This window comes from Perca flavescens, chromosome 7, assembly GCF_004354835.1.
Source record: "Perca flavescens isolate YP-PL-M2 chromosome 7, PFLA_1.0, whole genome shotgun sequence".
In the NCBI taxonomy this organism is placed as follows: domain Eukaryota; kingdom Metazoa; phylum Chordata; class Actinopteri; order Perciformes; family Percidae; genus Perca; species Perca flavescens.
Window position 1 is genome coordinate 15845860 of NC_041337.1, and position 27661 is coordinate 15873520.

General features: G+C 43.0%; 1 protein-coding gene across 3 annotated transcripts in view; it reads right to left on the minus strand.

The window, feature by feature from the left end:
* zbtb46 (zinc finger and BTB domain containing 46) overlaps positions 1-27661 on the minus strand; it is a 59738-nt gene that overhangs the window by 16903 nt on the left and 15174 nt on the right. Inside the window, exons 2-3 of one of the 3 annotated variants that reach the window (XM_028583818.1) lie at positions 21658-21878; positions 20518-21460 (exon numbers count right to left, since the gene is read on the minus strand). In XM_028583818.1, the coding sequence (XP_028439619.1) occupies positions 20518-21460; positions 21658-21843 (1129 nt within the window). In that variant the 5' untranslated portion in view covers positions 21844-21878. Of the gene's footprint in view, positions 1-20517; positions 21461-21657; positions 21882-27661 lie in introns of those variants that run through there. The other 2 variants (XM_028583817.1, XM_028583819.1) reach the window with 2 other exon arrangements.

Genomic DNA, 27661 nt, shown 5'->3' on the forward strand with positions numbered 1-27661 from the left:
GAATTCATTAGAGCTCTGCCCCCTCCTTCAGTGGGCAGCCCAGCAGCCACAAGAGTCAATCAATAACATAGATCTGCTGTGGGCCAACAACAAACACACACACACACACACACACACACACACACACACACACACACACACACATAAATGGAGAATGGAGAGGCAGACAAATGGAAGGAGAGGAAGCGAGGGAGAGAGAGAGAGAGAGGGTCACCTCTGAACCCCATCTCCCTCCACTCATCTGTTCATAGGACGAGCGAATGACCCCTGAACACTTTTCCCAGCATCCCCTGGACACGTGCATCTACAGATGGAACATGTCCGCCCTCCTCACAGTCATACAGTAACAATGCTTCAGTCACACACTGCAGGTTAAATGACAGTTATGGAAAAACAATTTCTTCATGATTTCCTCGTACATTACAGTCACAATTCTGAAAATATATGAAATTAACATCTGTGCTTTGCACATAACTCTCTCTGTCCTGCTGACGCACTCTGCCTTGCAACATAAAGTATCCTGCTTTTTGAGGATCTATCCGCATTTCCGAGACTAAGCGTGAGATAGTAGAAATTAGTATTCAGCTGACCACAAACAGGCTTCCGCACCAAATAATCGGAATATACTACATAATCCTCCTTCACTTATGTAAGCTTTATCAGGCCCTACGTTGATGGTGTTTTACTTAAACCTCATCCTGTTCCGACAGATAAAATCATTTACCACACCAGAAACAGTCGCACCTAATCCCATGCATGCAGCTTATGGATTTCATCATACGTGTGTAAGGTTTCTCCGAGGATTTGTAGACACACATATTGTGGTGTCTTTCAGTGGCAATAGGTTTATCTGGAGTTTTAGAGACGCTGTGGTTACATCATTCCTTTGTGCACATATGCTGAGTGTTAGCGTACTGCTTGTCATGAGACAACCTATGAATTTCAATGGCATGGGATATGGCTTTGATCTACATGGTCACATACAAAAAACAATAGCTTTTCCCTCATCTTTTTTCCCCCGTCTTTCTTCTGCCTGTACAGTGCAGCGGTCTCTGTACAGTGAAGGGAATTTTCATTTTCCCTTTCATAAAAGAGTCCGAATAATTTAGATTTCTGCTTTCTGAAGAGATCCTCTGTTTAATTTGGTTGCCATGGTAGCCGGGCACCCTTGGCTTCAACGTTTATGCTAAATAAAAAACCCTTTAAAAGGAGAGACAAATATGTGGAAACGGTGGTTCTCTTTGTTCATGTGTGTGTTTGTGTGTGTGTGTGTGTGTGTGTGTGTGTGTGTGTGTGTGTGTGTGTGTGTGTGCGCACACGTGTGAGCGAAGCTGCAAGCTATGTGGGGGCTTGAGTGGGAAAAAGCAAAAGCGGAATAAGACTTGCCTTGGAATAAAAGATGTTTGTTGAACTATCCTTCAAATGTGTTGTGAGGAATACTGAATTAATCATCCATTGAGAGAGTTACAGCTAATGGATAGAAGATACAGTTTTATGGTGCTGTGGTTGAGGCTGCACTGTATATCTGAGTTAAGTGTGTGTGTGTGTGTGTTTCACATGAGGAGTTCTATTATTAGAGAGCACGATTTAACACAATAAAGAGGAGGAAAGAGAAGGCCTGAAAAGGGAGAGACGGATCAACTGACTCAGTTTGACCCCTGATCTTCTGTTCTGATTGTATTCAAGGAGTGTGTCAATGTGTGTGTGTCTCAACAAATACCTCCTTACCCTCGAAATTAAGCCAAACATGGTTGTGTGAGGGAGTTTCTATTTTCTAAAAATATATATTTATTTTGATAGATAAATGGATGAATAAATGTAAATTGATACACAACAGCTACTTACGTGTGCGTGCGCGCACACACGCACACAAAACCTTGCTGTTGATGGACACATTCCTTTAACACCTGCAATCACGCACACGCACGCACACACACACACACACACACACACACACACACACACACACACACACACACACACACACACACACACACAACGCCTTCAAATCAACAGAGACAGTAGCCAAACACAATGGAGAGAAAAAGTCCAGGGTGGTTAAGCAATGAGTTACTGAGGCTTGTCAACCACAAGAGAGCTGTCAGAGAAGAAAGTAGGGCTTGTGTGCATGTTTGAGTATGGGAGTGCAAACAAAAGAAAAAGACTCTCTCACTGTGTATCTTTGTGTTTATATGTAGGTGTGTGTGTGACATAAAAAGACACAGAAAGAAGCTTTGCCCCAAGTCAGTCTGGTTAATGGCTCGGCCAGCCTGAGGTTGAAAAGGACAAGGCACTACAAAAGCAGAGTTGTCACAAGACTTTGCTGCTCGCCATATTGTCTATTTGACATTACAACGACATGCTTCCAAACGAGAAAACGCAAGTCGTTATTTTCCACAAACAGCTCCATACGCTGGACATGCGATTAGTGCGTGTTTGTCCTCGAGTGGACAAAGAGAGGGAGGGAAGGTGGAACTTGCTTCCTCAGCATGCCAGAGTTTGAGAGGGTAAAAAAGTAATTTCTGCAGAGAAGGGGGAGTGAGGCACTAAAACAGCTCAAGAATTCAGAGGCAATTTAAAAAGCAGTGTGGGAGAGGGGAATGAAAAAAATGCTGGGTTAAAAAGGAGGGAGGATGGAAAGTAATAGAGGTTGTTATTCTCTCTCTCTTCCTCTCTCTCTGTTGTTTTTAGGGACTAGCCGGGCCACAACCTCCAGGAAAGATAGGGAAGGTTGGGTGGGTGGTGGGGGTGTGTGTGTGGATAGGGTGGGCAAGCATAAATCAAGCAGAGCCTGAAGGCTTTAGAGGAGGGAGGGAAAGAGGGAAGAGAGTGGTAAAAGACAGGGAAGAGAGAGAGAGAGATGATGGTGCTGGTGGTGATGGTGGTACTGCTGGGGGCTCAGAGTAAAAGAGAGAGTGTGGGTGGAGGGGAGGAGAAGAGAAAAGAGGAGCACAGCGATTGCAAGAGTGGTGGGGGTGAGAGGTGGATGGTGGGGTGATGGAGTGTGGGTGGGTGGGTGAGTGAAGGGGGAGTGAGGAGAGGTGAGGGGGAGGTTACAGAGGCTGTGGGAGGGAGGGTGGTTAGTGACGGTGGGGGTAAGCCAGTAAGTGTTTGAGAGTGCGTCTACAGTAGGCCAGCTAAATTTTGAAAATGCATGTTTTTTGACCTACTGTCCACGCTACACCGGCGTTTTCGACACCCAAAAACGAAGCTTAAAAGTGGTCTCATAGCAGTGGTCGTGTGCATGCTCAGAAATTAAAGCTGCATATCCGAAAGATACTATCATCCCATGAGCAGTAGGAGGCATTATATCAGGAAGTGAAGCCTTATTGCTGCTGTCACTTTCTTCTGTCGCCATGTTTTGTTATGTTTACATTTTGCAAAATTGGAAGTCCTCAAGGAAGCTATCACGGTGTTGGCCAGGGCTGATTTGGCCGTCAACTGCTGCCTGGTGGATATATCTTTTGAAGACCTGCTCACACAAGAAAGTGGCCATAGTCTGTAGCTGGTGAGCAAGCTCGCCGGGCTGGTCAGTCACAATGGCTCTCCAAGATTTTTTCTATCTACTCTGTGCTGGGCCGTTTACTCCGACCTGGCATTTTCGTTTTAGGATTTCAATCAATAGAGTTACTGAAGGGGATTGAAAAGCTCTCTGAATTAGCGAACTTGCTGTCATCTGGCAAGAGTGATTTGATCGGTTGCTTTTGTGAAAATAAGTTTACACAGTTTATTGAAAATATGTGTTTGTACTATTGACTCTTGACGTCTCATAACTGTCTACAAACCACCTCTCTTTTGTAGAACAGTTTATTTAGAGGACGTTAATTAAAAGTGGACTTTTATTCTGCTGCCTCTAATCCTCTCTGTGATCACTTATTTTGTCAGTATCACACTATACACATTTCAGCACAGCAGGGTTAAGTTCACCTGGTTAGCTTTGATGACCGGCGATCAAATTGCTATTTTATGCTCCTTCAGTTGTCTGAAAACAGAAACATAATAAAGTTATGCGGTATTAAAACACAGAATGAAGATCACAGAGAGCAGGAGGTGACAGTCCGCTGTGTCCGTCTCAGTGTTTACCAGATTAAGTTAGGAAACTGTCCAAAAAGGACAGACTGATCAAGTTTCCTATTTTAAGTGTGTCAGTGTGAATGGAGATCTCTTTTCAAACGTAAATTACGTTTTTAAAATTAGCCGCCTTGGTATAGACGTAGTCTAAGTGAGCAAGTGAATGAGTGAAGGAAGGGAGGGAAAGAGGGAGCGAGTGAGTGCGTGGGGGATGGAGGATTGCAGGGCTCAAGGTAATCTGGGGAGTTAATGCAGCTTAGAGGGACTGAGAGGAGTGGGAGGGAGGCAGAGAGAGAGAGAGAGAGAGAGAGAGAGAGAGAGATGGCAGAGGGAGAGAGAATATAAAAATAATAGGGTCAGCAGGGAAAGAGAGAAATAAATGAAGATGTATCAGAAACAAAAGCCGAAGCAACTTAGGGGGAAGAATGAGAGAGAAAGAGAGAAAGAGTACAGGGAGTGTAAAAGCTGGCGAGATAGGAGAGTGGAGGGGGAGAGAGCGAGCCAAGTGAGTGTGTGAGATAAAGAGTGGGCTAATGAAAGGTAGGGTGAGGCTGAGAGAGTTGGCGGGTAGGAGGGAAGTCGACAGAGAGAGAGCGGGGGAGAAGTCTACATGGGGAAAGAATGCTGGGTGGGGAAGGAAGGCAGACACGCAGAGCTTTGTGCTAAAAGCAAAGAGAGAGAGATGGAGCGATTGAGAGGGAGAGAGAGAGAGAGAGAGAGAGAGAGAGAGAGAGAGAGAGAGAGAGAGAGAGAATTTGGTTTATGCACAGGGGAGGAACTGGTGAGCGGGCACAAGCCCAAATGCCCTGTCCAGCCTGGTCCAGGGTCATATTTGAAGGGTGAAGTGGGAGAGAGAGGTTGAGAGGAGGGATAATGGAAAGGAGAGGAAGAAAACGACAAAAGCCTCTGGGTGGGGATGCTGTACAGAGCCTGTGGGTTATTATTGGTGTGTGAGTTAACACACTCTCCGACTCACACTGACCAGCTAAGAAGCTTGAAGCAACTAACTAGCTGTAATTACTTCTTTACTGCTGCCTGGTAATTAATTTTAAGACGGGTTTAACAACTGTTGTCCGCGACACAACCAAACAAAGTTGGCAACATCAACATGTTTCCGGTCGGATATTCTGGAGAGGAATGCATAACTAATAATAGGAAATGTCTGCAAAAAACGTTATGACCACACACGGACTGCGTGCACCTTCAAGCGCACCGACCGTACGTGTTGAACGTGTCTTAGTACACAGAAAGCCAATGTAGGATGTACATACCACTGTGTGTATTTGCTGTCTGTGGTGGTCTCTGTTTTGGAATATATCAGAGACTTTAACACTTCATCATCATTTTTGCTTTTTAAATCCTTATTTTCTTTGCCAGTCGATGGTGTCCTGAAATAAACGGTTAAAGCTTATACTACATAAGCGCAATGTTTCTATTTTGATTCCAGCTGGAGACCGATGTTGCATATTATATTTGCCTCTCTCTCCCCTTGTTTGCTGTCTGACACTATACTGTGTGCCATCAAACTAATGCAAAACATAAAAAACAGTACAATCAAGTCGCTCAAGAGTCCCCATCAAGTGACTACCTGACAAATGCACAAAAAACACAACACGTGAAGACATACGCTGCAATCATACACTCCAGACACAGCAGGCGAGCAGATGACCAGGACAACGGGTTCCTCCACAAACAGTCAATGTCATTGCTCTCCTTCCACTCTACAGAGCGGGGTGCCGGGGTGCTATGCATTCCCTGTAGAGCATTAGTGTGTGGTCGGGCTGCCCAGTGATCAGAGAGCATAAGAGCCATTGTCCCTCTCCATGTTCATCTCTCCCATCTTATAACATTAAGACTGTGCCTCTCTGTGCTTGTATCCTTGGCAACCTGCCTCCAACAATGGAGAGAGCTCTGGCCTCAGCATGGGAGACGTACAGTGCCATGGAGAGGGAAAGCAAGGGCGAGGGAGATGGAAAACTGGCAAAGAGGCTGGACAGAAAGGGAGAGTGAAGGAAGGAGTTGAAGTGTTTGTCTTGCACAGATGCAGAGGTCAAAATCAGGGAACAGAGCAAAGGGTTAAACAGAGGAAGGAAGTAAGACAGATGAGACGTGGATGAGAGGGGCAAACCTGTGCAAGCAGCGAGCTTAGCATTAGTGGATCAGTGGAGATCTGTGTCACTCTTGAGCTGATAAAAGTTGGACGGATTTTGAGACCAAGGCAGGACAGATCTGGACCTTGAACCTCACACCTCTCCACGAGCCTCTCAGCAGTCTAGTCTGTGAAGATGCCACCGAAATAGAGGACGGACTTGTTTGACACAGTTCTAAATCCATAATCAGACTGCTGGCAACATGGACCTGTCTGTCTGTGTACAGAATATCTAAATCCGAGTTTGATTTTATGAGTTTTATTTTCATGTTCCCACTTGATTTAAAACATTACAAATCCCTATAAGTGATTGATACGTGTCATGACTGCAGGACACATTAAAACCTTTGCAAACTCACTGAACTTTTTTTTATTAAAAGGATGGAGATTTTGGAGCGATATTTGTCTGGAAAACCAAAATTTGCTAGGGAGACCCCACCGTTCTGCAAGGGGGAAAATCACGTGGCAAAAGAGAAAAGTTCCCATATCATGCTCCCCCGATGACTACGATTTGAGTATAAGAGGTAAGAATTGTAGAGTGAGGGACGTATGCATATAGAGGACTGTATTCATCTTCTTTTCCCCCACTGCAGCCAAGCTGAGCCATTGAGATTAATTGCTTATGATCAAATCAGCAGAAGCAGTGCAAATTAAAGAGCGAGTCACATCCCCACCCCCTTCATCCCTCCTCCACCGAGCCAGCAGTGGACACTGCGTGTGACAAGCCCCGGCGCTTATTCAAGGCTACAAACGTGTCATTTCCTTTTTTCCCCGAAGAGGAACATAGAGCTCAGAAAGAGCTCGAAATGGAGCAAGAGGTCGGTTGAACAGCACAGGCGTGTGCACACACACATATAGTACACACAGCTTCAAATAGACACGCACACGCACCGAAAGTCAGTGCCCTAAGCAGAACTACTGATATATCACCCCGCTTCTCAAAACTGCTCCTCTCCCTGCTTCTCTCTCCCTCTCTAGCTCTCTCATTAAGGAGCCATTAGAGAGAAGGGCAGCGCAGGACCGCATGACCCCTTCCTGACCCCTGTTACACACCCCTGAAAGGGAGGGAAGAATAGAATGAGGGTGGAAGGGAGGGAGGGAGGGAGGGAATGAGAGAAAGGGGTAAAAGATATAAAACAGAGTCATATAGCAAAGGGGAGGTAGAGAAAACAGGGAATGATAAAAGGGTGAAAGGGAGAGATGGGGTAAAGGTGAAACATTAAGAGACATGTAAGTGTTCAAGCAATGAGCCAAACATTTTAAAAAGTGAACAATGACAGACCAAAAAAAACAAACACAGGGACAGATGAGTAGCATAAATATCTGGAATTATGTTTTTCTGTCAATACAACTAATTCCAGTGTTTCCTTTGCAGTTTCTAGTGTTTTTCTAGTAGTGAGTGAAAGACCTCCACCATCATGAAAATGCTACATGTTTTAAACAAGTATTTGCAGTGCAATGAGGTGATATTAACGGTTGCCACTGCACTGGCAGATCTTTTTCACTTGCTCTAATGACACATTTTAGGACTCTCTACCAGATGATTAGACGTGCTGTCTGCAGCGGTCTCAGTGGAAGGATAGAGAGGACGAAAACATAGTAGATAGAAGAGGTATGTATGAGTCAGAGTGGAAGAGAGAGGTAGAGAGGCGTGTGATAAGTATGCAGTGACTTTAGGAGAAGGGGATAATTTGGGAGTGGAGGGGAAGACGGCTAGGCTGCTTCCTTAGTCGGACACAGGAATGTAGAGCGGGCGGATCCCGGGGCCTGTGTGTGTTTCTATGTGTGTGTGTGTGTGTGTGTGTGTGTTTGTGCCAGACAGGAATCCCTAACCCCCACAGACTCCGGCTCCACTTATCAAGGCCTGAACGGAGGGGGTATGGAGGTGGAGAGGGGTTTGAGTGTCCTGCGCTATCAAATCCACCTCTAACCTCCATTGCTCCCTTTCTCTTCTCCTGTACCACACACACACACACAAGACCTTGAAGCTGGATGCTGGATGCCTCTGAGGCCAGATGAACTATGGGAAGACCAAACAGTCCAACCACGAAAAGAAAAAGAAAACTGCCAGGGTCACAGACAATTACACCATATACATGCAACAACACACTGTCTCTCTACTGCTAATTTCACATGCTTTTCCACACACACACACACACACACACACACACACACACACACACACACACACACACACACACACACACACACTCTTAAACACATTAAGAGGAACACATTTTGAAACCTTCTTTTACTTTTCTCAACAGCCTTCACCTTCCAGCACTGAAGTATTCTCTCATTCACTCTGAATTCACACGAGGGCCCCTTAAAGTTTTTTGTCTCAACTGGGGAATTATTGTGTTAATAAAAATAAAAATTTAGCACTGTTGTGGGAGGTTCCACCTGAAACAAGCCCATGACACATTTTAGGTTCAGAGATACTGACTTACAAGGAAGAGAGGTGGAAGCTGAGGAGATAGGAAGAGTGGAAAGGAGATAAAATGGATCAGATGAAGTTAGTCTTTGCATATTTTGCTGCTGGTGTATGAGGATAGCGAGGACAGAGGTGGAGGAAGGTGGAAACAATGAGGAGAACGGGCAGAAAGGTAATCTGGGGCAAACGGGTTGGAGGAGATGGGGGACAGCGGGAACAAAGGAGTATGCCCTGTTTTTGTAAAACTAGCATCATGTCTAATGACAAAGAGCCGAGGATATACAGCGCCATTGTCCCGATGTCAGTTCAAATAACTCAATGCAATCTCTTCTTTTTTCCATCTTTCTGAAAAGGTGAAACATGATCCTGTGATTAACAAGTTACATGGGTATCTACTACAGCTACTGCAATAAAAATTCATCCAACCCATTCAGCCTCTTTGTTCTTTTCTTCAGCAACATTTATTTTGTATGTATATATTTGTCTTCTTTATTTATTTCATATTAATGATTAATATGTTTGTTTATGTTTGCACCACTCACCAAGGCAAATTCCATGTACGTGTACTTATTAAGGCAATAAACCCTTTTCTGATTCTGATTTGAACCAATTGTGATTTTAACAAACTTAAAAAAAACGATTATCATTAAAAACTACAGCTCCCATAATGTGTTTTCAGCATGACAATGTGCACATTATATGTCATTATAACTGGTTCTCCATTATCTATCCTTGTCCTCAGATACATTTCTTTCTATACATTTTTGGGATCATACCGACATATTATCACCTTTTAAGTTAATATGGCTAACTGGTCAGCAGTTATTTACACATCCAGCAGATACGGAGCAACATTAACATTCATTTGAAGTTGTGACTCAGGTGACATGGCGAGTGTCCAATATAGTCCAATATCTCGCTATGTTTTGGCCTCTACTGTACTAACTCCTGAGAAAATGATCTGGCTTGTTAGCTGCTAGATTCTCCACTATGTTCACCAGCTAGTCGTTTATTTAGCTTTATATCTACGGTGCTTAGCTGCAAGAGTACAGTGGGCTTTTACAGTTTTTTCACAGCTGATGAGACACTGGAGAGAGCGGTTAAGTTAAGAAAGCCGCTAAAAGATGTAGACTTAGGTAATATTTCTCTGTAAGTTCGCCATGAAGGACTATGCCCAAGAGTGACCTCTTTCTCATTACACATCATATGTTATTTGATTATTGTTAATATGGAATTCTTGATTAGGCTGTAGTCGCTTTTAAAAAAAAAAGGTGGTTTTAAGGAGTGCTATTGTTACAGGTACGACTGGATGAAGAAGATTGACAAGTCCATTCTCATGCTACTTGACTGGCCTCTGTCTGTCAAGCTTGTGACCTTTAACCCACAATGGAAAATGGTGTTTGTTAAAGTCAGCTTAAAAACGATACATTAAATACACAATGATATGACATTGCTTTTTCAAAATTTACCATCTTTTTCTAGACAAGCGGTGTGAATCGCATGACATTATGTTGGGCAACGTTGTGTTGTAGGGCTAAATTTATAGTCATTTGCATTATTACAAATGTCAATGTGATCATGAAGTAGGTTTCTGACTTCCAGAGAACCTGGAAGTTCCAGTTTTGCATAAGCAAACAAACAAGACACAGAAGCTTAAAGATCCTACTGATGAGGAGGAAGTTTAACCCACAGACTGGCCTTCATTCTAACCCCCCTCGACTCAATGTGAAACCACAATCACACACACGAGCAAGCAACGGCCGTAGCGCAAGTGAACGAGATGAGTGAAAACAGAAGTGACAGTGTGAATTGACGGGATGGAAAGGAAAGTCCAAACAGACAGAGGGAAGGAGGGATAGAGGAGAGAAGGAGGGGACAAATAGTTGTGAAGGACAGATAGTGGCTTCCAGGACTGTCTTCAATGCCTCTATCAAATGCACACACATGTACACGCAAATACACACACACCCACACACACACACACAAACACACACACACACACACACACACACACACACACACACATGTACACAGCCCAAGCCATAATTGTCCCCTGTGGGGATTTTGGCCTCTCCCTCCTAGTTTCTCATTGCTGTTGGCCAACTCCTCTAAATCTTTAACACTTTTTTTGAGGATGGAAATGAGGGGGGGGGGGGTTGTTGTCACATGATAAGGAATGAGTGATAAAGGAAAAAAAGAGGGCTAAAGGAAGGAGGTGTATACGGGTGTAACGGCAGAATAGTGGAATGAAGGGAAGGAGGGAAAAGGAGAGAATAAATGTGTAAGAGGAAGGGAGACTTTGCCCTCCAGCGGGAACACTCCCACGATTGTGTGTACATGTGTGTGTGCGCATGTGTGTGTGTGTGTGTGTGTGTGTGTGTGTGTGTGTGTGTGTGTGTGTGTGTGTGTGTGTGTGTGTGTGTGTGTGAGAGTTGCACCTCTGCCAAACCGACACACCCACAGGCTGTAGACCTCTATATCCTGTTCGGGTTGTCCGTTTGTCCAAACATCATGCACAGCCCCCCCTCCCTCTCACCCCTCCTTCTCCTCTTCCTCATGGCTCCCCTTTTATAACTGGTCTGACGGGGCTAGAGGCCGCAGAGGGAGTGGGTACGGTAAATAGAACAAAGCCACCTTTCTAAAATAAACAGACCGGGAAAGAGGAACATCAGTTTGACTGAAAGTGAGAGAGAAAGACAGCAGATCCAGCCATGGGCTTACTGTAAAGCACTTTTTTTAAGGTTAAACTGTCCACGAAAGTTACTGTTTCTGCTTCTTCCCGTCAGTCAGTCTGCCAATGTATATGTTTGCCTCTCTTTCTCTCTCATGCACACACACTTTACTAGTCTCAATATCCCGGCTGCTTGCGCTCGACTAACTCTTGGTGAATGTTGGGTACAGTGTGACACATAAGCCACAGTGCGCAGTGCTGCCAGGCTCAAGGCTACAGGACCCATTACTGGCTATCAGATCACCGGAGGAGAGAGGCTTCCTAACTCACATCACATCACATCTCCATCCCATAACTCCAAAAGGGGAGCCTTGTCACGGATCTCTCATCGAATAGGAAGAGGACCCCCTCATATGTAAGGCTCATCCTTTTTTAAATTTTTTTTATAGATTTTCAGTTAAAGAAAATACCTTGATTTTTAAAAGAAGGATATTGGTTTAAAAGTTGTTTCCTGCTGCAAGAGGACACTGTTCACCACAGTTTACAGACAACAAGTTACTCTGGTCACAATTTGAGATCAGGTATTCAACCTTTTTGAAACTGTAAGAGGGATGGATGTCACGTGAGGCAAAGATAGTGCATGAGATGAAATGCAATTAAGGATACGATGATATGCATATTTAAAAAATTGAGTGTGACTTGAACTTTTGGAGGATATTATTAACTTGGCTGTCCATCGCAAATAAACTTCCATAAATCTGCTTAAAAAGCATAGACGCTCCTTATTACTACAGAACTTGCCTGAGCATCATCACAGTTTTAGGTTTTCTTCAGTATCAAAGTTATTCACTTATAGTAGTCTGTACATCCATGGGTACCTTACAAACAGTGTGACGGCTCCTAGGCCTACTAAGTCCCTTTGGTTGCTGGGATCTGGGGATTGGCTAATGAGGACTGATGAGTGACACCTGGAGCAACTGATTGCTCACCTGTCTATAAGTAGGAGTGCTTGGGGAGTCATTCTCTCTCCCTCCTCCAGGTTGCTTGGTTTGTTTGGATTTTGGGTTTAGTTATTTTTGCGTTTTAGCTTTGATACATTTAAAGACATCCATACATTACACACATTACTGATTAACTGATTTCACAGTTATTTTTGTTACTTTAAATAAATTTGATTTAACTGAACAAACATGTGTGTCTCCCTCTTTTTGTCATGCCTTTGAGCCAGGTCGTGACAACAGGAACTGTTAGTAGCTAATTTGCATAATTTTTAATGGTGTCAATTTACCAAAATGTAGACAAATATAGGCAAACAAAGGGGGCTAAAGCCCACCTCACTAACTGACTCATGGCAACTATTTACTTCCTGTTTACTAGTGATGGGTGGACCGGCTCTTTTCACAGAATCGTTTCCTTCAAGTTGATACAAGTAAATGTATTGAACCTTTCAAGTTTTGATACTTTTTGCTGGACACAGTCCATTATAGTAGATGCCCGTGACACAGTCCGTTACACTATATGCACATCAGGTTCTACAACACAGCTCCTGCCGGTCATATGTTCACATTAATATTAATATTTTAATGCACAACTTAAGGCAGATTTATGGTTGTACGGAGGATCTATGCAGCACGTCAGGCTAGGGCGTAGGGTCCGTATCTACACGTACCTACGTACATGCCTATATATGTACCTACAGCGTAGATTCAACGCAGAACCATTAGGCCTAAAGCTCATGAACACACCGCAGTTGGAAGAACGACCATCCGAGGAGCATGCTGAACGGTTCAACAGGCTAACACTAAAAAAAGTTGTTCAGAAAGATGATGAAGTTTGTTCTTTTTTGCCCATCAATGTAACGGTTTACAGCTCCTAAAGAATTATGGGAACCGCATAAACAAAACTTGTAAGTAAAAAAAATAAGAGTGACAGTGACAAAATCTATTTACATTAACTTTTTTTTTTTTTTTTTTCAATATTTTCTTTTACATTAGAGTAGAGGGGGGTTTTGGGGGGCGCATTTGTTATAATTTTGTCTGGGGGAAGGGGAGGGCACAGTCTCAGACTTTGGCTTACAAAGTGTTTCTCTCTGTGTGTGTGTGTGTGTGTGTGTGTGTGTGTGTGTGTGTGTGTGTGTGTGTGTGTGTGTGCGTGTGTGTGTGCTACAAAGTTAACCACAACCATTAATATATATCTGTGAATAGACATATGATTCAGTTTGAAGTGTGTGTGTTGAGGGGTGGGGTTTTAGCTGTGGGGGTAAAACTAAACCATAGAAACCTACCCTCCCCTGCACTGTACCAACAGGACATCCTGTCAGGATGCATTCTGGGTAGTTTAATTCTTAGACATGAGTGATCAATGCCAAGACGAGTGCGTGTTTAGACAGAGTTTAACCATGCAAATGTAATATTTTATAGGATATTTGCAGGTGTCATAAATGCATGTGTTTATATACTTGCGTTTAGGTTAGTGGGTGAATGTGGACAGTAAGTGTGTGGGCCGTGACTGACAAAAGCTCACACATGGGCCCAACGCAGGATCACTCAGGGTGGGATGGCTAATCTTTAACCCTCTACACACGCACGCACACGCACACACACACACACACACACACACACACACACACACACACACACACACACACACACACACACACACACACACACACACACACACACAACCTCCTCCTCTTCTCCGCCTAGCAATCCTTCTCCAGCCTGTTTCAGGGGCAGGAGGTGGAGAGGTGGGGATGCTGACGTTTTGGAAAAAAGCCACGGTCAGGAGTGAGTAGGGGGCAGCTTCCTGTCCAAAATGGCTCTTTTAAAGCCAGTGAATTATAAATAGAGCAGGTGTCAGTATTGAAAACTGAGCGAGAGAGAGAGAGTCCTGCGAGAGAAAAAGACAGACAGCAAGAGTGTGAAAAATTGTGTGAATGTGTGTGTGGTGTGGTGTGATGGCGTGGTGGAGTAGGACAAGGGGATTTTAGCTGGTGGACTGCCCATAATGTCCAGCAGGATGTGAGGTCATATGACAAAGATGGCTGGTGGGCGGTGAGAAATGATTGGTTACCACAGTGATAATGAAACTTTTTTTATTTTTTTATTTAGTGGGGATCGAACAGGAGGCCAATAGGGGACAGCCAGACAGAAATAGGAAAAAGGGGGAAAGAACAGTATTTTGGTCGTCCATCACAACTCCCACAAGAAAGCAAAAAAATGAGTGAACCCCTCTGTCTAACATACAACAGACAGATGAGGGGGAAATTATTATGTATGTGTGGTAGCAGCTCACAAAAAGGGGAAGGAGAGGATGGAGGGAGAAGGGGAAACTCAGGGAGGTGCAGTGAGCAGGCCACAAAAGTCAATAGGGTGGGAGGAAAGGGCTAAAATCATTTGTGCAGTCAGAGGACAAAGAGGAAGAGCAAATAGGGGGTGGGGAAGAGACAGAGAGAGGCCTGGAGTACAAAGACAGTGAGAGATAGAACTGATAATAGACTGACTGTGGAAAAAGTGAGAAAGATGAACCACGAGCCACAAAAAAAGAGAGAAAGACATGAATACAGAGGAGAAAATATAGGGGAAGAGGCCTCAACACGATGTAGTTATCTAACCCATAGCGTGTCAAGCACCAAGCCATGAAAAAAGGGGTTAAAAATTAAGTCCACACAGTCTAAAATATTAAATCTATTTTGGTTTTTAATGAAGGAGGAGTGAATTAGGGAGGAAAAATGAGAGTAGATTATTAAACCGAGAGCGAGGAGAAAAGGAGAGAAAAAGTGGAGAGGTGTGCGAGGGGTGAGGGGGTTGAAATCTGTTCACGGTGTTTTAAATATTAAACCTATTTCAAGTTTAATGAAGTGCAAATACTATGGGGAGAGTCTTAACTGGAATACAGAGAGGAAGGGGGCGAAAGGGGGATCCGATTCATTATTTCAAGTGTTCACCTTTAGACTGCAGAGACTTGGGGAGACGGGCGCAGGGAGGGAGAGAGAAAAAAGAGAGAAAGTTTATGCAGAAGTGCAAACTAGAGTCAGTGTGCGTTAGTATTTGTGTAGTAGTGGTTGAGGAGGGGAACTCTGAGGCCACAGAGAGGAGAGGAAGAGAGTAAGATAAAGATGTTGGATTTCAAAAAAGATTCTCGATGTAATCAATGTGCAACAGCTAGAGGGAAATGGAAAGAACAGCCCACGTGTGATTGAACTGTTCATGTCTACATAACCAGATGCTCTAAGCTGTGTGTGTGTGTGTGTGTGTGTTTGTGTGTGCGTGTGCGTGCGTGTGCGTGTGCGTGTGTGTGCGTGTGCGTACATCACACCGGCCATGTACCGGATTGCCAAAATCCCCCAAGCTGCCACTAAAAGGTCACCGTGTGTGAGTGAGTCTTTTTTTTTAATACCAGCGAACAAAAAATAGCAAAACTATTTCCAGTGCTGTTATTATGTGGGATAAACGTCAAGTTGGTTTTTGCCCCAAGTATAAAGGAAGTAGGAAAGAAATCAATTGTTAACTGATGTTTTCACCAGCTTAGGCTCTTCTCAATCTGAGACTGAAGGTGCCATAGAGCGATCGTGTTCTGCCTCCAAAATAGGTGACACTTACATTAATAAAATAACAGCACTGAATGTTAAGCAATATCAAATGGCAGAAAGTAAGGCCTCTGTTGACATAATGACACATTTCAAGTCTGTAAATTACAAATCTGTAATTTTTAAATAATCATGACCATGTGATTAGAAAAGACCTCTCCCTGGTGCCTGGAATCTGAAAGGAACTGAGTAATTGTAAATACTAAATACAGTATAGAGGAGCATATTTTACCAAGGATGCAACCAGACATACAATATGTCAATCTATATATACAAACTATTTGAACATGTCTGGAGTGTGGTAAGCGTGTAGTTTATGCTATTTAGTCAGAATATGAAAAATAGAAAGCATGGAATAAGGGGTCCACCCCCTTGAACACTTTGAGTTAAAGCAATTATTATTATTATTAATTTATTCAATTTAAATAATAAATCAATTATCAAAATAGTTGTAGACTAATTTTCTGTCAATTGTGTCATGATTTCAGCACTACATGGATTACAAGAAGAGAGGCCGAAAAAAAGAAGAAAATCTAAAAAGAATATACTGAATTATTTTAAAACAAGCGTCATGCTTTGATTTGCAGATGCTTTTTAATCCAGGTCTGGAAGAAGCAGCGGGGGCTAAACTAAAAATAATTTCAGGTAATTATTTAAAGGTTTACAACATAAGCAGGCAGGAGAAGTAGAGACTATTTAAAATGACTCATTGTCACCTCTAATATATTATTGTGCAGAAAAATCTACGCACATAATCAGATCACTGATCATGCTGATTTTGCTCCTTCCTAGATTTCAAATATTTGATCGTAAGAAAGAGTGAGATCAACGTTAAGCGACAGAGAGAAAAAAGGAAGTTGAGTGCTTAGTGGCCTCAATAATGAAATCAAGTGAACACAGCAGATGTTTGCACGGGAAGGGGATCTAAAGAAAACAAATCCTGATTCCTGCAGCTGTTTATGTCAACACAGGCACACAGCATTTTCATACAAACGCTTTGGAAAGGCTGCGGACTAATACACTGAGCCTTTACACAGCCATATATTATCCTTATATTACAGAATAATCCAGTAAAATCCTTAGTCAAGCAGCCCTCGTGTTGTAGGTAATGTAAGCGTTTCTAATGGTAAAGCATGGACACAGCTCACAGATGAAAGAGAGTGTGTGTGTGTCTAGGCACTCCTCATTAATAAAGAATGAAGCAATTAAGCTAATCTCAGACTGAAAGTGCCCTTTCTCCTTTATACCTACCATATCCCTTCATGGAAACTAACAACTGGACTTCATGGAAGACCCATGAGGCTACATCCACACTATGTTTTCAGTTTTAAACAGCGTTTTGAAAGAAAATCTATCTCCGTTCACACAAGCGTTTAGGCTCCATAGCAGAACAAATCCCGCCCATATTAACACGCATGTCGCATGGCCATTTGCGTACACTGTAAACAGGAAGCAGATTGTCAAAAGTCACTCTACTCTTTAACTCTGCTGTCAGAAATCATTGATGTACTGTATAAGTTGAAAATACAGAAAATAGTGTCTGTGTGCGTCATCGTTTCCAAAGGTCTCCGTTTCTGCCAGTCCAGACTACAACCCCACCCCAGAGTTTTCAAACTTAAACGGGGTCAGCAGTGTTTCCAAATGTCTCCGTTTTAGGGGCTCGGAAACGGCGGAGTTGTGTGGACGCAAAGCATAATAAACGTAGCAAAAGATATGCATCTTTAAACAAAAACGTATTAGTGTGGATGTAGCCATCGTTAGTGTTATAAATCACACCTGTGCCTTTTCCTGCTGTGACAAGTCAAAATGGCGTATTCATTTTATTAATTCTTTTCATGGCAATTTTGACAATGGTTGAAAGTCATTTACAGTATCAAGCAAACATTGCTTAACATAGCCCACATTTTTTCTGCTTTTCTGTTTTATATCCTTGAAAGTTGAATAATTTGTACTTGCTTGGATGAACTTTTCCCACACACCATTAGAAGTAATAAAGTAATGAATGAATAAATGTATGGTATACATCGTCAAAACGATGCAGCATATAGGCCTGCTATTTGAAAGGATAATCCAACAGTCACAGTGATACTGTGTTGTCATGTTTTATATTTGGTTTTATTCATTATACAATTCATATTATTGTAAGTGTTTCTAGTGTTTTCTAATAAGATGAAAGTCGTCTTCTGTGCGTCTGTGTGTCATAGCTATTTGCTGTGTACCTTGCCCACATGGCAATGCTGTCAATGTTGTAAAACTTTAAATAGAATTTTACATCCCTTTCTAATTCCTTGGCCCTCCCATATGCCCGTAAATCTGATTCGGATCTTCTACTGCAGGTGACAGAATCTGGATTTAAGGAGACTTAAGACTTAAGCAGACAAACTCTCATAAGCCCACAGGGATCCTGTGTATTTTTGACCCTGACTTTGGTCAAAATAAAAAAAAACACACTTGTCCTCACTTTAAAAGAACTTCAAGGCATCGCAGCAGAGCACTCCCACAACCTAAACATCACACCACCACCCCTGATCCAACAATGGCCTCACTAAACCTGTTCAGCAATCCCCCAGATCTTCGCTAAACACACAGAAACCACCTCCTGCAAACTGACTCAACACACAATAGTGAATCAGATCCTGACTGTCATACACTACCACTCTTAAACGTCATGTAAGCCCACTGGTAACATGATATTTTACAACTAAATGGCAAGATCTGCCCTCTGAAGGTGTGCGCGTGTGTGTGTGTGTGTGTGTGTGTGTGTGTGTGTGTGTGTGTGTGTGTGTGTGTGTGTGTGTGTGTGTGCGTGTGGCCCAAAGCGTTGATAGTCGTATAGCTAATAACCTCATGATACAAAGACTCCTGTTTCCTTCTTTCCCCCGCTGTTCTCCATTGTGAGCCCAGTCCCGAAACCCAGAAAGCGGGATGAATGGTTGTGTTTTGGCTAACACCAGGTGAGTCTACACCAGCAGCAACACTAGACTTCCTCTAACCTTTAGGTGAGAAAACCCCTCTCTCGGTAATGGCTGCTTCACCACAGCCAGACTAAAACTCTACCTTCTACCACAATACAGAACCAAGAAACTGGCCAACAAGCTTAATAGTGCCATTTACTTTGTTGGTGTATGTGGCTATGCATGCTTGTGTGACTCTGAAGCTCAAGACAAGATGTACTTGTGCACCATAATAATGTCTGACTGCAGGTCACAAGATCTGGGACTTAGGACACTTAGAGCTAAGCAGACAAGCCCTCATAAGTCTGTACGGATGCTCTGTTTCTCCGCCTTTCTTTTTTTTGTCTCTGTCTTCTCTCTCTCCTTACCCCTCTTATCCATCACTCTCTCTCTCCCTTTCCCCTCCTCTTGCCCTTTCCAGAAGGTCCTTCCCTAAACCCAAGAGAGAGGGGGAGGAGCCTGGGATGGTGAGGACGCGCTGGTAATCCGTGCAGTGACCCAGGTCAATTCAATTATCCTGTTTTCTTTCGCTGCGCGACGCGTGTGCCCATTTCACAGCCAACTCCCTTAATGCGCCCAGGATTAGCTTCTCTTACTTTTAATGATCTACCTATCGACGCTTTGGGCCCCACAGTGTGTACACACACGCACGCATGCACACACACACACACACACACACACACACACACACACACACACACACACACACACACCTAAGTGTTTTAGTTGTTAGTGTAAAAAACTCACTAAACAATTCTGCAAGGCTGAGGAAGAGACACTTTCTTAAAATAAAATAAATATGTGTGCTTGAGTGCGTTTGTGTATGCATTTGCTTGTTTATGTGGGAGTGTGTGTTACATAAACTGCTGTAAGAAGAGGATTGTATTAACCATCTGCATTTCACACCTCCAAGATTTTAGATAATCATTTTAGGCCTAACACGTTAGTGTAGAACCTCGCTAATCTCAACCCGGAGGAGGAAAGAGGTCCTGTTACAGTATATGAGTAAATTGTGTGGATGGCTGGCATGCATTGAAATATCCACAACGGATTCAAAGCATTAACTGCATATGTACTGTAAAGTGTCATGCACACTATGTTGAACTTGAGTCAACAAAGCAGCTGGATTGCTTGCACGCAACTGCTGCCCTACTGTTTAGAAAGTGCACGTGTTTTAAAAGAGAAGCACAGATAAATTAGATTCTACTATAGTTGAGTGTTGAGACAACACTTTCACCTAATTATCTAACCTAATCTTATTATCTCACCAGTCATTCACTAATTACATGAGTGGATAACTAAGTAGGTGCCGACGTGGAAACTGCAGCAACTCTGGGAAACTCGAAAGTCATCAAATCAGAACCACACGGTTCGTTTTCCAAGACAGAAGTGCAGCTCTGCTTTCTTTTGGCCTGCGTCCATCCTTTCAATTGTAAGAGCCAGGCAAATTTAATTCCACCTGCTTTTGTGACACTAAGCTAATAATCTAACCAACAAATCCACTATAAAAACAGTATTTGGACCTGAAAATGTATGGCTTGCTTTCACCATTTCGGAGTCTGTTTTGTCTATATCACATAAAATATGCAGTAGCACTTTTCTAAGACAGGAGACCGTAAACACTGTAAGAAGCAAATTTGTCAGCCTTACCTGGGATTTCCTGTCCGTTGTAGTTCCATCCAGCCACAGCCAGCATGGAAGGCAGAGGAGATCCAGGCCTACTGTCCCTTTCTCTCTCCCTGTCCCGCTCTCTGTCCCAGTTCCTCTCAGCCTGCTGGGTAATATGCCTAACAGTGTCTTTGTTCTTCCTGTTCTTCCTCCGCCCTGACCCTGATAGGGGTTGCCAGGGTCCCTCTCCACCTCCTCCAGCAGCCCCTCCAGCCCCTTGCTCCCCCTGGCTCTGGGCTGCCCCTCTGGGAGTGTCCCGGGGATGTGAGGAGGAGGCGGGGGACACCTGTTCCTCTTTGACGGTGACAGGCCTATAGTCGTGTGGCCAGGCTGGCTGGGAGTCGTGGCAGGCTTCTTCCTGGCTCTCATGGCTCTTGGGGGGTTCTTGGTCCTCCTTGCCATACATGCTGCCTCCCTCGTGGCAGCTGGCGATGGCCGAGTCCCCAGAAGAGTTGGCCGGGCTGGTGCGGCGCGCCAGCCAAGGGGAGGTGCTGCGACCAGACATGATGGAGGCCAGGGCTTCAGAAGCCATGCCCACGATCCCTCCTCCTCCTCCTCCTCCTCCTCCTCCCAAACCTGTTCCCGCACCACCCCCTGCACCTGCTATACCCAGTCCTCCTCCACCTCCTCCACCTCCACCTATGCCAGCGGCAGCAACAGCTCCCATCTCAAAGTCGGCCAGTTCGTCAGCCATCTCAGAGCGGATGCTGATGTCCAGTGCAGCCTTGATGAAGCTGTGGCATGCCTGGACAATGTCAGTCATCTGCAGGTAGCTGGCGGCTGACATGACCTCAATCACGTTCTTACTGGTGAGAGCGAGGTGCGCCGAGTACATGAAGTCCAGTATGGCTTTGAAGCCTGTCGCCGTGACAATGTCCAGGTGAGTGACAGTAGTCTGGTGGTGAGGCTCTGCCCCTTTTTTAACCTGAAGAGTGAGAAAGATTATTCATAACAGTTCTCGTTTATATATCTCATGCAGTAAACCTTTTTTTAAACACAACTTCTGACATTGCTTTATCACCTGAAAACTAACAGACAGAACAAAACTACTATGATCTGAGAGAAAAACAAGCACTTAACACACTCCCTTGACCCGTCCTCCCAAGCGTAGCAGTCCCTTACCTGGCAGTAAAGAGTCTTGAAGTAGCGTGAGGAGCCCAGGAGCACGTTCTTATGGGCCTTGAAGATCTTTCCATCCACGATGACACAGGCGTCGCACAGGATGCCGTGCTGCCTCTGCTCATTGAGCTCTCTGAGGAGCTGACGGTAGTGAGAGGAGATCTCCATGTCCTCCTTCCTGTTGTTCATCTGTGTAGCTGAACAAAAGCCTCTCCTCCAAACGTCTGCTGGGGAAACAAAAGAAGACAAGGCAATAAATTAACTTCAGATGTAATATCAAAATATTGCAAGTATACAGAATGGGTTACCGTTAAATGTACAGTTTAACTGTACAGTAGCTAAAAGATACAGTACAAGAGCAAAGGAATCTAAGCCATATTGTACATTTTTTAGTCAAGAAAACAGGTATTCAGGTATTTCTCCTCTAAGTCCGTATAAATGGTTTACGCATGTAGCTAAATTAAAACCCCAAAACGTCAGATTCATTTTCACGTAAGGGGAAAGAAAATAAGCAAATATAGCTGAACCACTCCTTTAAAGATGAGCCAAGGTAAGGATATCTCAGTAATGACTGTGACATGAAAACACTGACATCAATAGAAACCACATCTCAACTGCTGTTGTTTGATGTCTAAAAACAGCCCAGTACCAAATAGTCAAAAATCTTTGTGTTTAAACTGTGTCTGACAGATTCATTTGTGTGTGTGTGTGTGTGTGTGTGTGTGTGTGTGTGTCTGTGTGTGTGTGTATGTGTGTGTGTGTGTGTGAGAGTGTGTGTTAGCTTATTAAAAATGTCAGCATAAGCGTCTCACTTTCACAAAACAGTTAAGAGGGAGAAAAACACCTAATTTAGTACAGACCACTTTACCATTAAATGTATCAATAAACAACAGAGCCTCAGTTCCTTTTTTTTTCTCCTCTCTCCTTCGACTGTGAATATTCAATCAACTGTCTAGTTAAGACAAAAAGTCACTCTTGAACCTTCACCCCAGTGTTTCTGATCTTGCACAGTTCAGTCTGGGTTGTGAACAAAAAGTTTCTCTTAAAACTACAGAGAAAAGATCCTTAATGACAATGTGTGGAGCTGCTCAACTGTCAGTGAATGAAGATCCAACTTTTCAGTATTCATTGACAGGATTCATGGAGGTGTGATGGGGATTGTGGCATATTTTACTGCTACGGTTACTAAATAAAAAGAAAATCTCAATATTTGAATTTTCACAATCTATTAGCCCCTAAAGATTCTACTCTGGGTTTTGGGCTCACAAATATTGATGTGTAAGATGTAGGTGGGTTTTATTATGTCCTGTGATTTCTTTCTGCTGTGTACAAGTTAGATGGCCTACAAGAGGCATTTTGAGCTCACACAACCGAAGGGATGCAGGTGAAGGCCACAGAGACAGGAGAGCACAAGGAGACAAAGCGAGATATGAACAGTGCTCTATTTTGGACCATTCAACCAGGTGGCAGAAAAACAAAAAGAAACTGCATAAATCCTTGCAAACACAAACACACAGAGGAAAACAAACACGCACACACACACACACACACACACACACACACACACACACACACACACACACACACACACACACACACACACACACACACACACACACACACACACAGAGTGCATTAGCCAGAGCATTAGCAGCCACCGCTCACGCTCTCATCTTGGTGAGGGCTAAATCGCAGGGACGCAGAGTGTTACCAAACGCAGCAGTGATTTGTTTTGGGAACGCCACATCTGTCAGCTCTCATGGGCCATTCTGAGAGCTGACAGCTCGGGTTGACCAAGGTGACAGCAGCGTTTGCTCGGGGGCCGGCACACTTCAGGTCATGTTTAGCAAAGCTCTGCTCAACCTGATGGCTTGTAAGATCAGATAAATCCACAGTGTCTCCCACGTCCACTTGGACAAACACACCTTCTATGAGCAGCAGTGGACGAGCGGATGGAGTGATGGTGACAACTGCTGAAGCCGCCCTTTCTCAAAAAACAAGACAAAACTCTCCAGAGTTTGATCAATGCATAGCTCGCCTTTCACTTTGACTGGCCTTTATTCAAGTCTTAGAAATAAGGGATTGCGAGGAGGAAGGAACTCGGATGTGAAGGCAGAATAACACAACAATGTCCCTCAGAGTCTCAAAAGGCAAGTTTTGATGCAAGAGTTTTTACCTTCAGCTGACACACTTCTTAGAAAAGAAATCTATTGGCAGTCTAACCTTGAGATTCTTTCCTTTCTACATTGTTCTGATAGAGGTATTGCGAGTCTTTACCTCTCACCTTCGGAGACAAACCAAGCGGCTTTAAAGACACAGCTGCTCCCCTCCTCTCTCTGCTCTTCTTCTCTCAGGGCCACTGGCACATTCATAGCCCACATTGTATAGCCCCAGTCTATAGGACAGGCACACTCTCAGACCCACAAGTCATTTATTCACAGAAAACACCTTTTCTATTCCTCATTTTGTTTCAAGCATGTGGATGTTGAAATACAGGGTCACTGTACAGCGCACGGTGGTCAGCAGTCCCCATTTGAAAAATGTCTCTACTGGTAGCTGAGAGGAAGCAGTGAAAGAAAGCCAGCTATACCAAACCAACAGCTGTAGAAAGTAATAATAAATACTAATAATTGATAATAATAATAATAATAATAATAATAATAAATAATAATAATGATAATAGTAATACTTAGAATGTACATAAAAACAGGGATAGAATGCAATCATAACTGGAAAATATGATGGAAAATAAAACACACTTGATAATAATAGTACAAGATAAAAATTAAAAAAATACGATAAAAATGAGATGACTACAGAATAAATAACCACAGAAACCCACTGAATAATAATAAAAATAAAGTTAAAAATATTAAAATCCGTACCGATATTTGCAGCATGCACATATACATCAATAAACACTGCAGCAGAATCGTTCTCTTCTACTCTGTTCTTATCTTTTCTTTTCTTTTCTACACCAGTGGTGGAGATTTGAATTTTTAAGATGAAAACTCACACAGTATTTTGTCTCGCAAAGGACTGAGAGAAAGAGAGGGAGAGGTCTAATCAGATTTATTGCTTCAACAGACTCCGAGACATACTGAGTCAGTAGTTAGGCAAAGAAGAGGAACTTTAATGGAGTGCGCTTTGACCTCTAAACTCTTTGCTAGCCTAATTGGCTTGTTTAATTTCAGCATGTCCAATTCCCTCCAGTCAAAGACCCCTTTTACAGAGGAACCAATCTCAACGCTCCCCTTACTACAGCACATAAACACCCACAAAAAACCTCTCCAGTCTTCATCCTGGCTTTTTCATTTCCTCAGAGAGCTACTCCATCTTACCCCACAAGCTTAGACCATTAACAGGACCAAAACTCGCACCCTGTGAGTACAGCCTTGATTTATAGCACACTTTTCTTTTTCCTCAAATATACACTAGACACGAGATAGGAAAAAAGATAAAATGAACTTGTCAGACAATCAAGTCAAGAGAGAGGGACAGAGAGACTTTGGCCTCTCATCAAAAGCATTAGCAGTCTCAACGAGTCTACAGAAACCAAAAAAGCCTGCTTTAAGGATGTCACAGAGCAGAAAAAAAAGATTTTCTACCTTCTATGAAATGTCACCACAAAAAAAGCAAGGAAAAAAAGTCATCAGGAGGCAGGCTGACAGTCTGTGAGCGCTTATTTGTGGTCAGAGACGATTGTTTCAGTAAAGCATGCCACCAGAGCTCCGAGTCCCTGTCACCCTTCTGAGGCCAAATCAAAAGTGACTGTCCTGCTTAACCCCCCTCCTTCTAACACACACACACACACACACACACACACACACACACACACACACACACACACACACACACACACACACACATAATCAAGAGCCCTGTTCCCCTCATAACTCACACACACACACACATCCATCTCCTGCCCCTAAATACACAAACACACGCGTTCACACGCTTAGCAGAGCCGTCACGGCATCACACCCGGTTTGTCCTGGTCACATCAAAGCAAAGTCACTTTAGGCCCCAGCCAGACGACTAAAGAGATGCGACGTGTGATGGAGTGAGAGAATGGGGCTTCCTCCTTCTTGTGTTTCTTTTAATGCAGCCTGTCCCTTCGAGCCACTTCTCTGCCTCCTTGACCGCACAGGACCGTGGGGAGACAGTGCGCAAGGTCCTTCTGGATCATAGGCAGAGCAATACTTTGTTTGTACAGGGGTTTAACATCGACAACTTTTACGGGGGGATATTCATACATCACACCGGATGAAGATGTTACAATGCGCGGCAACATCTTCTCACAGGATGATAATATATGATTACCCAATCTAATTTAGCAAATAAAACTCACTTAAAGCACACTTTCTCTTTGGTAAAATGTTGTCTGTATATTCACTCCTCATTAACATTCTTTCAGGCACAAGGTTTAAGTGGCTGCAGGTTTCTTTATGTGTTAGCGCTATCCAAGCAATTTCATACACTCTCAGTTATATTTATTTTTAAATTAAGGGATTTCCAGTTGGTCAGGGCAAATTATAATTTAGTGGCCGGTGTGCTGCTTGCAAAATTGCCACCCTAAGCTAATCACTCTACATTCAAATTGTGGCCCTCTGCTCAACGTAACAGTTCTGCTCATTATTTGATAAAACCAATTTGGTTGGACCAGCATGTCAAACTCGAGTTCACAGAGCCCCTTGTTATTACCTTGATTTGGTAAAATCAATAACTAAATCCTATTAATAAATAAAGAGAAAAAACAGACTGATAACATCTAAAAAGAACGATTTGACGTGCAGACTGAACTTATTTCTGCTAAGGCAAAAAAATACCAAACGATATGTGCAGTTTTGGTAAATTTAAGATCACTGGGACCAATTTCTTTCGTCTTTGCATATCAGCACTAATCAATTTTTATATTAACAAAAGGGTCAAATGCCTAAGTGCAATGTGAAATGGGTTGCTCTAGTAACAGACCATAGCTAATTATCATAACGAGCCAGATATTTATATATAGAGTTGGTGGACACCAAAACAAAGGTAAGCTTAAATTCATTAGGTTGGCAGAAACAAAAACTCCAAATGAATGCTAATCTAGCACCATATTTGCTGGATGTGTAAATATGTAACTGCTTGCTAACTCATAAACTGTATGATAATATATAAAAAATTTATATTTACAGATTGTTGCCCAGAGTGGCCAGAAATCTGCTAATGGAGATTTGAATTGAGGTTTTTAACAGTATAAAAATTAAAAACACTTAACATCACTAATCAACACTAATATTTTGTTCAGCACAAATAATTCATATTAGGCCAGTTTGTCAGTTGACCAGACTCTACGGTACTCTATGACTCGTCTAAGCATGGTGCTGCAATGATTCTCCAATCTTTATGTACAGACACATTATTGGTTCTTGTCTTTCTACTTTTAAGGATCCTCTATCAGCAGTGAATTCCCTCCTTTTCACATCTCTACTTTTATCTTGGCACTGTCGTTAACAATCAGCAGGGAGGACACAGTAAAACTGGCCGGAGATTGAAAAAGTAAAATAATGTGAAGAGGGAGGAGGAGAGGGATATCAAGTCAGGATTCAGTAGTCAAGATTTGGCATTGATGTTGTCAACCATCCCAGGCTCATGCCTCAGCCACAAAACTGTATCAGTTAAACTAGAAAAATGTTTCTTTTTGCAAATGTTCTAGTAGTGACTTGTACCAGAACACCAACATATCATGGCAGGCAGTTTCTGTGGAAAAGGCAAACCAGGTCGCTACATGAATTAGGTATTATGTAAACTTTTCAAAACAAGGTAAAACAAATAATGTTAGCCTCAAGAAACAGTTATTATGAGAATCTCTGACATTATATGTTAATATCTATAAAACATTTAAAAGGTACAGGAAGAAATAATTTGTTTGCTTGCAAGTGGACATTTCCCATATAATGAGAGAAAATACTGGGGAAAAAATGACAACATGCATAAGAGGAATTAGAATGATATTCAGCTG